Source organism: Etheostoma cragini, chromosome 13 (assembly GCF_013103735.1).
Source record: "Etheostoma cragini isolate CJK2018 chromosome 13, CSU_Ecrag_1.0, whole genome shotgun sequence".
NCBI classification, from domain to species: Eukaryota; Metazoa; Chordata; class Actinopteri; order Perciformes; family Percidae; genus Etheostoma; species Etheostoma cragini.
The window spans coordinates 10,311,685-10,324,328 of record NC_048419.1 but is presented as its reverse complement, the minus strand read 5'-3'; the positions used below and the strand labels follow the sequence as shown (position 1 = coordinate 10,324,328).

The following is a 12,644-nucleotide window of genomic DNA, read 5'->3' as shown; positions in this document are numbered from 1 at the left end:
GACATTAACATGAATGATGAATGAAAAGGAATGCATGCTAAACAACTGTGCCTATTGTTGGTAGCAAATATTTTTGATGATGATGCCTTGCTCTGTGTTGTAGTCCACTGGGACCTTGTAGGCTACAGGCCAATTTATGAGTAGCCTACATGGACTACATGGACCATAGTAGCTTACTACGCGGTTGCCTGCACTTATCTAGCTAGATTTTTTGGAAACTAATTTATATTGAAGTGACATTATTTTTCCTAATATGCTTTGGACCTGGGGAACTCTAATGTCCCTCCATATGGAATCTAATTTGCCTCGATTGTTACTTCGTTGTGTTTTAATGCAATTTAATTATTACAAATTAAAGATTGCTATTCCACAGAATGCGAACGCTAGCATAACACTAACTGCACCTGGTCTGGTAAATAAGAACATCTTAACTGATGTTTAGTAGCCTAGCTTTTTTTCAGGAATACTGCAATATTTACAGTAGGCTAATACTAACTGTGTCTGTCTGCGTGCCGTTTAGGGTCCCAGATCCCACTATGGCCACGCAAAGACCCACCGACTGGCTGGGGTTAGGCATTTGACCTAGAGTTAGGATAGGACTTACACATGGGGTTACGTTAAGTTACGTTACGTTACGTTACGCTACGTGTGTCTGGCGTGACATCTTCCATGCAGAAAAAAAAGTATAGTTTTCCTCCATTGTGTGTACACACAAATGGATATGCACATTTCTAAAAAAAACTTGAAGCACGTACAAAACTCCAGACCATCAGAAGATGATCTACATGCTCTCCTCTCAGCACAATACCATTGCTTTAACTTCAATAATCCCCTGTCTTCAATGCCTTTCTAAATGATATACTTCTGCACAAACAATCCCTGAAATGTTGCAAAACAAAACAAAAAACTACTTTTTCATGAATGCAAACTCATTCCTAAGTGCCAACTGAGTCCCTTGGTCTCTTTTCCCTTTATTTATTTTTGTTTGTTTGTTGATTTTTTGGAAAATGTATCAATGTTTACTCCATGTTCAATTCATGTTGTAGAATTGACTGAAAATGTTTGCCATATGTGCCTTGTTGTATGTGAATCTTTAATTTAAAAAAAAAATCAATAGAATAAACCATGCAGTTCCGAATATGGAGTATAAATAACACTATCAAAAAGATGTAGGCCTATGCATAATGTATTCATATTCGTATTTTATAGTGTTCTTACTCCATATTCCGACTGATTGCCACTCTATGTTTAAAAGTATTTTTTTCTATAACCTTAGTCAATCAATTTACTTTATTGCAATTTATGGGCTAGGCTAGTTACTATTGTAGTTAGTTACTGCAAAATAGTAGTCGTACGTTAACGTAAAAAACCTTCAGGGAACGTTCCCGCAACCATAAACGAACGTTCCCAGAACGTTCTGGGAACCAACAATTGTTAGCTAGGTTAACAATCACAGTACACTGACTAGAAGTCACATAAAATCTTTCGGCCCACTCGGTTTATTAACCCAATGAAAACAGAGTCCTGAAAGCTGTAGGCTACTTTCCCCTGGTGGACGTTTCAATAACAGATAGCTGCCCTCCGGCGAGTACATAACCCACCGTGAGTCAATAACTTTTCAAAATGTGGACTGAATGCTGAGAAATCGATTACCGTGGAGTAACGAGCCCCGCAGAGGCCGTGTTGTGAGCAGTAACCTGCTGCAGTTGTGTGAGGGCGCCGCTGGGTGAGTCCCTCTCTCCGCTGCTTCTGTCTCCACAGCTCCCTTTTCCCAAAGAAAAGAAGAGGAGAACTAGGTCCGGGGAGGAGGGCCGCCGCCATTATCGGAAAGCTGGCAGAAATACCACTTTCACACACGCAGTCTGCTCAGAAATTCACCAGGACGTTAACAATTTACGTTGCAGTATAAACCTATTTGAGACGAAACATCTCGGCGATTGCAACAAACTCACCGTTGTCTCGCGTGCGCGACCGGCCCAGCGTTATGTGGGCACAACAATGGACAGAATAATGATTGGAAAAGCAACGTGGTGAAACCGAGAAGAAGACGGCTAAGCAGATTTTTGTACGCCTAGATTTCTCAGGAGGAAAACCCCCTCGCAAGAACACAATTGGATTGCTGTATAATTTGGGATATTTATTTATTCCTTCCCCGTGTTTAATTGTAACGAAAATAGTGATGTTAAACAAGAGAATCCAGGCATGGGTAAAGGACATTTAAAATAAAATTACCTCCATCGCACAAATTGTGATTACTATCAGTATAATCTGTGAATTGAGACGACCCGTAGTGTATTCTGCGGCTTTATGCTTGCTTATGCACATCAGGCGGCAAGGGCTGCGGCAAGCTGGCCTGACAGATGCAAGAGGAGAAAGGGAGAAATGCGATGGTATGTACTACATGCTCTATCCTCTTCTTTATGGGCTGTTTCCTTGTGAGTCGAGTGCTACACCCTAGACAGCCGGGCAGATACTGTAAATGTCCTTTAAACCAGCCGGTGTGTTTTTGTAGGATATCCCAGATTTCGGCTTTGCAATTTCATTATGTAGGCCTGGCGTGGTCAGTCCCTCTCTGTGCACCCTAAAGCCCATGTTAACCCGTGTATAACGTTACTAAATCTTATCTTGGGAAGTGGGTTATGTTAGCGGAATTGCTTGAAGGTGCGCTTTACTAAACTGAGTTTTGATGCCCATAGACAGCAGCAGTTTGGTTGTTTGTGCAAAGAAAGTCTGTTCATTTTTGGGGATCAGGCCTAGCACAGCTGACGCTGTGGACTGCCCATGTCTGCTGTTGACCCTAGCAGGAGCTGTTTCTAATGTGTGGCCCCTACATGTGACAGGTTATTCATTCGATTATAAGCTCATAGTTCCAACTTGTCATGACATTTGACTCCAGTATATCACATTACACAAGTTACAATTCTGCAGTTGGTCATTTTTGTCAATCTATGGAAGTTATAGATCAGCATCAGTGTTGTTATAATGGAGACATTGATCAATGCTATGATAATGGACTCAAGCCTGTTAACATAAAGTGTCTTAACGGGTTGACTAGGCTTCCTTTGGCAGAGATTACATGTGTCCGGCTCTCTGTTAATAGTCTTCTATTCCTTCACTGTTTTGTCTGTTGAGATTGGGCTGATAGCTGTTTTTGTAATTTAGGTTGAAAGACTTCAAGGTGCCAACAACATGTTCATGTTTGTCACCTTAGTCACTGATCAGCTGACATTAGCTGATCAGTGACTTAGCTCAATTGTAGAGAGGACCACTCCCAACATGTGTTCTCATAGGATTAATGGAACCATTTTGATCCTAGTTTGATATTATTATGTGAAATTACCTTGAGATGGGTGGACCAGGGCTGAAATAATATTTTTTTTGATGAATTTTTTAATACATGTTAGATTTATTGCCAACAATTTGATAATTGTAATGATAATAATATGTAATGAGTCATATTTAAGCAAAAATGCCAGGAACTGGTCAAATTTCTCCCATACATATTTTCTGGTTTTCTATGACAGATAATTTGGACTGTTGGTCAGCTGAACGGGAGGTGTCATTCTTGGATCAGGGAAAACTTAATGGGTGTTAGTTTAGTTGTTTTTTTTGTGACATTTTAAACTAAGCGATTTGAGAAATTAATTAGCCGATTTATTTAACAAGGAGAATAATATTGGCAGCCCTAGAATGGATAATACATTTGCCTGACAAGTTAAAAGATTAGCAAATATCAGTGTGCTTCCTACTTTAAATTTAATTTACTCTACTTTTGTCATTGCTTGTACAACTTTGATCCATGGCCCCTGTCAGGAGATATGACTGCTCCTGTCCTGTAACACTGTCTTCATTATGTTTTTGCTGTTGTCTTGATATGATGCCAACAATTACGGCAGTGTTCAGTAATAACTTTGTGAACACGGTGATAAAATGAATGCCTTGATTTCACACACAATATTGCTTTTGACAAATCCTCAGACTGGATACATGATCAAGAACATAGTCATGATCAACCTAATAACCAGTTGAACTCAGAATCAAAGAGCCAACATTAGTTGTGGGTCCATTCCTTGAATATAATTTTGTATACAGATGAAATGGGCACAAAATGGAATAAGATCTGCCTCTTGTCTTTCTCACATTGAGTTATTATAAGAGATCACACAATGTATTTCTGTTGATTGTCCAGTTTGTCTGATTTCTTTGTTGTTTTTTGTTTTTTGACAGGATCTGATTCATATAAGGAGTGAATGAAAGAACCCTCTGCTCATATCACTATTTATTAAAATCGAAGCCCAGCAGAAGAAAGGGAAATCTGATCTCCTCTGTGGATCAGCAACTTTATGGACAAATATTCAAGTGAACTCCTTTATATAGTGCCTGTTTATGGCAGGATGAGTGTCGGCAGACTATGATGGCGAAAAAGCAAGATGCCCGGTCTCCCATTTACAACCTCATTGTGGTGGGTTTATCAGGAACAGAGAAAGAGAAGGGACAATGTGGGGTTGGCAAGTCCTGCTTGTCTAATAGGTTTGTGCGGCCTAGTGCTGATGACTTCTACCTGGACCACACATCAGTGTTGAGCACCAGTGACTTTGGGGGTCGAGTGGTTAATAATGATCACTTTCTGTTTTGGGGGGAGGTGTCACGGGTTCTGGAGGAGGGGCCTGAGTGCAGGATGCATGTTGTGGAACAAACTGAATTCATTGATGATCAGACATTTCAGCCACACCGTAGCACTGCTATGCAGCCCTATATCAAACGGGCAGCCACAACCAAGCTGGCTTCAGCAGAGAAGCTTATGTACTTCTGTACAGATCAACTCGGCCTGGAGCAAGACTTTGAGCAAAAACAAATGCCAGAGGGAAAGCTCCAGGTTGATGGCTTCCTGCTTTGTGTTGACGTCAGCCGGGGTATGAACCGCAACTTTGATGACCAACTGAAATTTGTCACAAACCTGTATGGTCACCTAAGCAAGTCTAAGAAGCCCATTGTGCTTGTCCTCACCAAATGTGATGAAGGAGTTGAACGCTACATCAAAGATGCACATACTTTTGCTATCACAAAAAAGAGTCTACCAGTAGTTGAGACATCTGCACGCTCAAATATAAATGTGGACCTTGCCTTCCTCACTTTGGTTCAACTTATTGATAAGGGCAGGGGCAAGCCCAAGATCATACCATACTTTGAAGCCCTAAAGCTACAGAGTCAGCAGATAGCTTCTGCCAAGGATCGCTATGAATGGCTAATCAACCGCATAGTGAAGAATCACAATGAAACCTGGTTAAACACCAGTCGACGCATGAACACCTCCCCTGAGTACAAAGAATATGTCTTCTTGGAGGGAACGGCTAAATGCAAGAAGCTTTTTCAACAGCATGTCTACCGTCTGAAGCAGGAACACATTGAGAGGCGTCGCAAAATATACTTAAGCACTCTTCCTTTAGCACTTAGTTCTTTAGTGCCGGACCTGGATGAGATAGATCAGCTGAGCTGGTCTGGGGTACAAAAGGTCCTAGAGTCCAAGCAGCACTTTGCCCACTGGTTTGTTGTTCTGGAGGACTCACCGTGGGAGGATACATCTCACATTGATAACATGGAAGATGAGCGAATCCCTTCAGACATACTGGAGACTGCTGAAGCAGAGGATATATTTAATGCCCACCTGGAACATCTGCGTAATGAGTGCAGACGGGCAGAAATAAGGCTGGAGTTTAAACACAAGTTAGCTTCCTCTCCCTTTGTCACACCTGGAAGACCCTGGGAGGAGGCCCGCAGCTTTATCATGAATGAAGAGTTCTACCAGTGGCTTGAGGAGCCAGAGTATTTGGACCTGTACAACCGCCATCAGAAGGAGGTCATTGACCATGCTAAAGAAGACTTCCAGGAGCTCCTACTGGAGTACTCTGAGCTTTTCTATGAGCTTGAGGTGGATGCCAAACCAAGCAAGGAGAAAATGGGCGCAATTCAGGAAGTGTTGGGAGAGGAACAAAGGTTCAAGGCGCTACAAAAGCTTCCAGCTGAAAGAGATGCTCTGGTATTAAAGCATATCCACTTTGTCTATCACCCTACCAAGGAGACCTGCCCTAGCAGTCCTCACTGTGGAGACTCTAAGATTGAGCAACTCTTAGTTTCACGTTTCCCTACATGTTACCCCTTTTTTGACGTGAAAGCTCATTTTGGGGATACCAAGGCTGACAGAATTAACCTTGTCATACTAGGGAAGGATGGACTGGCCAGAGAATTTGCCAACGAGATTAGGGCTCTCTGCACAAATGATGACTGGTATGTGTTGGACGGAAAGATGTATGAATTGACGCTGCGCCCTATCGAGGGAAATGTACGTCTTCCAGTAAATTCCTTCCACACCCCCACTTTCACCCCTCACGGATGTCTGTGTCTGTATAATTCAAAGGAGTCCCTCTCCTATGTGATTGAAAGCCTTGAGAGACTTAGGGAGTCAACTCTAGGTCGGAGGGATAGCCAGCTAGCCCAGCTGCCAACATCACTACTTTTAGTCACTAAAAGAGGCGTAGGATCATATGTGGATATAAGTGGAGAAACTGCCTTAAACCTAATAACACAGGGACAGCAGGTTGCAAGGAGGCTGCAATGTAGCTTTTTAGACCCTGCCTCCCCTGGTGTGGGCTATGGCCATACTGTCAATGAGACTCAAATCAACCAGGTGCTGAGGAGCCTTCTGGATATTAGGAGGAGCACATCCTTTAGTAGCAGCTCCCCACCCCTCCTCCCCGAGCCTCCAGGTCTCCGAGACTCTCCTCATCAGCCAGTGCCAGAAGCAGACCTACGCATCGTCATGTGCTTAATGTGTGGAGACTCCTATGACATTGAGCAGCTCCTGTCCCCTTTCCTAATGCATCAGCACTGCAGGCCCATGTCTAATAGTGGCACCTCTGTATTGCTGGAGCAGACAATTGGTGGACACAAGCTAGCCATAGAGCTCTCTCTGCTCTCGTACCATGCCTCTTTCACTTTGCGGAAGAGCAGGTTAGTACACGGCTACATTGCTGTGTATTCTGTCTCCCGAAAAGCCTCCCTGGAGACCCTGTGTGCATTCTTGTGTGAGGTTCAGGACATCATCCCAGTTCAGCTGTTAGCAGTGGGAGAAAGCCAGGTGGAGCTCACTGACAGCAACTATGCCTGTGAACAGCTGATCCAGGGGGAGGAGCTAGCCCATGAGATTGAAGGTCGTTTTAACAGTGTGGTTTGTGGATCTGGGGGGGTGGTGGGAGGCCTGCACAGGATAGAAATGTTCCATTCTTTTCTGATGGAGGTTGTAGAGAAACGCAACATAGTGGAGGCCACACACATGTACGATAATGTTGCTGAAGCATGCACCAATGAAAATGTGTACTCCCCGCGCTGCAGTTCTCCTAGTCCTGTCACCATGTACCTGGATTCAGAGGATGACGTAGAGCCATCGCCACCGTACTATGATGGCACGCTCACTTCTCATAGTGGGGGCTTCAACCTGCCTGACTTAGATTCCAGTGACATCTCTGTCATCTCTGAGATCAGAGACTTTGAGAACAAACTGAATAACAAAGTGCCCCCCCAAGTAAGAGTTAAACCAGGTGTCACTTTTGACTTCCGGAAGGTGAGCCGTAACCCATATATCGATACGCTGGGTCATCGTCGCTCCCTACCCTCTGCTGTTACCTGGGTTCCTGGTGGCGATGTGGGCTACGATCCCTCAGACTATGCTGAACCCATTGACGCTGTTTCAAAACCCCGCCCTAGCAATGAAGAGATCATCTACTCAGTGCCACATGACAGCACACAAGGCAAAATCATCACCATCCGCAACTCGAACAGGATGCACTCCAATGGAAACGGCTCGGACAGCGAAGCAGACAGCAGCTCTCTGGAGCGCAGGAGGAAGTTCTCAGCAGCGGGGGTTAAGCCTCGTCTTTACCGGGACCGCTCCAAGCGGCTTGGCAAGTTCAGCAGCTTCCGCACGAGCTTCATAGGCAGCGATGACGAGATGGGAGCTCTTCCAAAGTCCAAGGAGGATGACTTTGGAACCCTGAAAGGTGAAAGTCTTGTTAATGAGGAAATTGAAGACCCCAAAAAGAGGAACATTCTGAAGAGCCTGCGGCGAACAGCCAAGGTGTGTATTATACCTCCTTTTTTGTATTTCATTCCAAAAAAAGTAGCTCATTTAGCTTGTTCAATGTGCCCTACAAAAATTGTTGTTTAATGAATGAATTATTTGTTTTTAACTGATTTCGTACATCTTACCCTTGAGAAAAATTGCAGTCATTTCTATAGGTATGATCGCTATTTTAGAAACGGTATACACTATGTCGAGCTCATTGAGTGAGAATGTTTATCTGGTAATGTCTTGGGGAGGATCTAGATTAAGCTTGTGACTGAATGGGAGGAACTCTTAAATTGCTGCTGATGGAGAACAACAAATGTTAGAATTCAACAAGTGCCTCTATCAACATGATTGTTCCTGTTCAAGACACACTCTGCCCTTTTTGTCTTTCCTTTTTTTTACAGAAATCAAGACCAAAGCCCCGTCCAGCTATTCCCAAGCCCCCGGAGAGCAATTACTTTGGAGTACCCTTAGTGAATGTGGTATCCCCAGATAGACCTATCCCCCTCTTCATCGACAAATGTGTCCGCTTTATTGAGACCACTGGTACGTCATTGTGTCTTTTACCCACGTTTGGCTGCTGTACATGTGATTTATACAAATCTGATTTGTTTTATTCTGAGAAATATCGTTCATGGTCATTTATCAGTTTTTTTTCACTACATTCATCACTACAGATATACATATTTTATGGACTTAATGTCATCTAATATAATGCTTATTGTTAGAGCTGCTAAACCAGTGCACCTGTTCATGACCCCATTGTGATGAGAAAGTAACACAAGGGTTTCTTCGGTTAAGTACTACCAGAGAAACTGCCAGCATCTGTGTTGTCATGTCTGTTTGCAATGGGGCTAATGAAGTGTTTGTGCTTTGCTCGTTTCCCACTGTGCCCCCCCCCCCCACCACTTCTTTCTCCTTTTCTTTTTTCCCCAGGCCTGAATACAGAGGGTTTGTACCGAGTAAGCGGCAACAAGTCAGAGATGGAAAGCATGCAGAGGCAGTTTGAACAGGGTGAGCTGATCATCAGACTTGTTTGAACCAGCTGTTTGACATGCAATTATGTGGCTGCCTAATCAAAACATAAACAGAGAGTTACCAAAGGAAAGTGACATGCAACTGATGGCTCAGTGCTGATGACGGCTACTGCTGTTAGTTTCTCTGATCCTTTTTTTAACTTTGTTATTCTCCTTGTGCAGACCACGGATTAGACCTAGTGGAGAAGGACTTCTCCATAAACACTGTGGCTGGAGCCCTCAAAAGCTTCTTCTCTGAGCTGCCTGAGCCCCTGGTGCCTTGTGCTCTGCAGGTGGACCTGTTGGATGCTTTCAGTAAGCAAACACGGCTGGGCAGGGAGGGTCTTTACAAGAACATAAAACGATTGTTTCTTTAGGAGGGAAGAGGGTAGGGAAGGACCTGTTTTGCTCTGTTTTAGTGTTGACCATGATAATTTTCATGGAAGTGTAAGAAGACATTTTAGTTAAATTACTCGATGCAATGATGACGTCTTAGTTTTAATGGTAACTTCTGTCTGTGTGTGCAGAAATCAATGACCGAGAACAGAGGCTATATACCATGAAAGATGTACTGAGGAGGTTCCCCAGAGAGAATTATGATGTCTTCAAATATGTAGTGAGCCACTTACACAAGTAAGTATCCTGTCCACTGTTTGAATCACTTTCCTGGATGTGTTGGTCTTCTGTGGTGGACACCCATCTGTTTGTTCTGAACTGTATGATGACTGTTAATAATTTGTTGTCTGTCTGTGTGTTTTTTCCCAGGGTGAGCCAGCTGAACAGGGTGAACTTGATGACCAGTGAAAACTTGTCCATCTGCTTCTGGCCTACCCTCATGAGGCCGGACTTCACCACCATGGACGCCCTGACTGCCACACGCACCTACCAGACAATCATCGAGAGCTTCATCCACCAGTGTGCATTTTTCTTTTACAACCAGCCCCTCCTCGACTCCCCCACCGGCCTAGCCGGCCTCCCCGCCTCACCCACCACCACCCTCAGCGGGAGCTCTGCCTACTCTTGTTACCGCTCCTCTCCTCCCCACACCACCACACACTTCAGCCCCCTGCAGCAGTCTCCGCCCACCACCCCCCAGTCTCCCCTCCAGTCTCTGCTCCCTCCCCTCCACCAGCACCCCCATTCACACCATTCCCCTGCCGAACAAGAGACACTGTGAGAGACAGTCAAACCACGTGTGCCCATGATGATGCTGGACCTTATCACCAACACACTAAAAAACAAAAAAGAGAAGAAAAAAAAAGTGCACTTGCACACTACATTTTTGATCATGGACAACCTACGTTCTGAAGAGAGCAGAAGTATGAGAATCTTCCCTAACCTGCCATTTGTGTCCATACCCGTGTGCATCAGGGCAGGCTGCCGTTATCAGTGACTCTTCCTCTGCCCTCTAAGCCCGGCTGAATTTAAATATCAGGTCAGAAGTGGAGGACAGAGGTTGCTGTCACAGCAAGCCTCTCTTCTTTCGACCGTCACCACGTATCCTACACTACCGAGAAAATGAAACCTCTATGTCAAGCTGGAAGAATTGATTTGTGGCTACCATGTTTTCATTTTGGTAAAACTGTTTTTAGTTAAGTTTTTTGTTTTTTGTTTTCTCTTTTCTCATGAAAGTACTGCCACTGGATTTTTAGACTGTTCCTCTGTAGATCCTTTGGGCAGCAGTTTGCTCCATATAGTCGATGTCTGCCTTTGGGTTTTCTCCCATCGGCTCTACTTGAGCGATCAGCATGGGGAGGGAAGGGAAGAGGGGTGGGTTGGAGGTTACACATCCAGGGATGCACTTTAATGATCACTGTTGTTTTTCCCCCTCAAAAGGGTTATTTTTTTGTTGTACTATTGTCTTGTGTGTTTTTAATTTCACAGCTCAAACAGCCATACCCATTGCCTCTACAGAGCTCTGGCAGATCAAACTTTGTTTACATCAAACTTGTTTTTGTATCCACAAACGTATCTGAAGCACTTTGTGATAGTGTAGTGTTCAATTTGAAGAAATGCCACTAAATTAATTGTCCATATTATTTGTTTTGGTGGCTGAATGTGGCATCGGTGCAGGCTTGTGAAACAAGGTCCTTTTGTAAAAACTTACTTTCTTTAAGTTGATCCAGAAGTCCCATTTTAGGTTGATGGGAAATCTGAATCCGCTCATATTCGCCATTCATCCAGCCATGTGAAAAATAGTTGTTTTTTTTTTTGAGTTTGTCCGTTTTCTAGCTTTTGATTGATCACATTGGATGTTTAGGGAGGTTTGGTTTAATTAGACCAATATTATATCAGAGGAGACTTTACCTTTCATCAGTCAAGTGAAGGAGAAGTTTTAGCCATTTTTGAATGTGTAATGTAATCGTACCATAACCCAACTCTACATTGCCATCTGGTGTCTATTGAAACCAAACGCTTGAAACATGATAGGTTGCTGTCGCTGTCTATCAAACCAAGCTCTTTGTAGTCATCTAATATTTAGGACCTTATACTCAGAAGGTTTCATATTTTCAACGTTACTGCTAGTCCTGCAGTACAATACAATGACCAGTATTGGATCAATATTAGTGGATGGGACACATTCCGGAAGCAGCGGTGGCCGTTTACTTGCTCTAGTGAATTAGTTTTGTGCTGGCATATTTTCCTAGCTTTTCATGGAAACAATCAGCTGATTTTCAGTGGTAGCACTGTTAATGAAGACCTGATCATTTTAACCATTAAACCTACGAGAGGAAGCACTGTCTTTTCAATGGGCACAAGTAAAAAAAGGACCACCAGACACTGATGTTCTGGGTGATTGTGGCTCTGGTATGGTTCTTGGTTGCAACGATGGCTGCACTAGTTAGCTCATTGGTTAACGTTGTATTTGGGATCGTCACCTACTGTTACTTTTGGAATCGCAATGCTTTTGGAAGTCAGTCATTTTATATGTTGGTCGGACTAAACTGAGGGCTCTTCTCAAACTGCTCCGAGCTGTAACGTTAAGACTGGCACAGAACCAAGCAAACTGTCCCACTATAACACGATTCCTGGGAGTATATAATCTTACCGCATCACTTGACTTCTGGCGCAAACCCTGGCAAATGTGCCATTCAATGAGCAGAAATTGAGTCCATACTAGTCTATAATGGTTGTGTATTTGTATTATGGGAGACACCACCCCTTAGTCAATGGTAGAAAACATTTCTAGTGTGTATTTCAATGATTGAAAGTCAATTTTTACAATTTTTGTGAATGGTTTAAGGCCACTTAATTTTAGTGCATGATTTAAAAAAAAAAAAAAAAAAAAACGCACCATGGTAGAAGGATGAACGCCTCTACCTGTTTTAAAACATGAAATTAGTACGAAAACAAAAATACTGAAGTGAAATAGCTGAAACGTGAAAGTTTATGTACTGTGCACCAAGAGCAAACCATGGGATTTGTCTGACTGAGAATAGTGTTTGAAGATGAAGGCCTTATGTGAACTGTATAATAGTTAATAAATTAAATCTTGTAAAATTGTC

The 12,644-nt window shown here is 43.3% G+C and overlaps 2 protein-coding genes across 3 annotated transcripts in view; one reads left to right on the top strand and one right to left on the bottom strand.

Annotated features, from left to right (window-relative positions):
- Positions 1-1,823, bottom strand: part of myo1ca (myosin Ic, paralog a) — a 19,024-nt gene extending 17,201 nt beyond the window's left edge. The window contains exon 1 of the mRNA XM_034889152.1: positions 1,698-1,823. The gene's annotated coding sequence lies outside the window, so the exon portion shown is untranslated. The remainder of the gene's footprint in view (positions 1-1,697) is intronic.
- Positions 1,642-12,644, top strand: arhgap35b (Rho GTPase activating protein 35b). 2 transcript variants are annotated; one of them, XM_034889150.1, is made up of 7 exons: positions 1,642-1,726; positions 4,228-8,131; positions 8,527-8,668; positions 9,059-9,136; positions 9,322-9,453; positions 9,666-9,771; positions 9,904-12,644. In XM_034889150.1, exons 2-7 carry the CDS (start codon positions 4,412-4,414, stop codon positions 10,313-10,315), a joined length of 4,590 nt encoding a protein of 1,529 aa, XP_034745041.1. In that variant the 5' UTR covers positions 1,642-1,726; positions 4,228-4,411; the 3' UTR covers positions 10,316-12,644. The 2 variants fall into 2 exon arrangements, with proteins under 2 accessions (XP_034745041.1, XP_034745039.1); XM_034889148.1 differs by lacking the exon at positions 1,642-1,726 and adding an exon at positions 2,140-2,390.

Coding starts and splice junctions, on each gene's coding strand:
- arhgap35b (XM_034889150.1), top strand. CDS start 4,412: ATGATGGCGAAAAAGCAAGATGCCCGGTCTCCCATTTACAACCTCATT. Junction 9,454..9,665: donor GGACCTGTTGGATGCTTTCA/GTAAGCAAACAC, acceptor CTGTGTGTGCAG/AAATCAATGACCGAGAACAG. Junction 9,772..9,903: donor GTAGTGAGCCACTTACACAA/GTAAGTATCCTG, acceptor GTTTTTTCCCAG/GGTGAGCCAGCTGAACAGGG.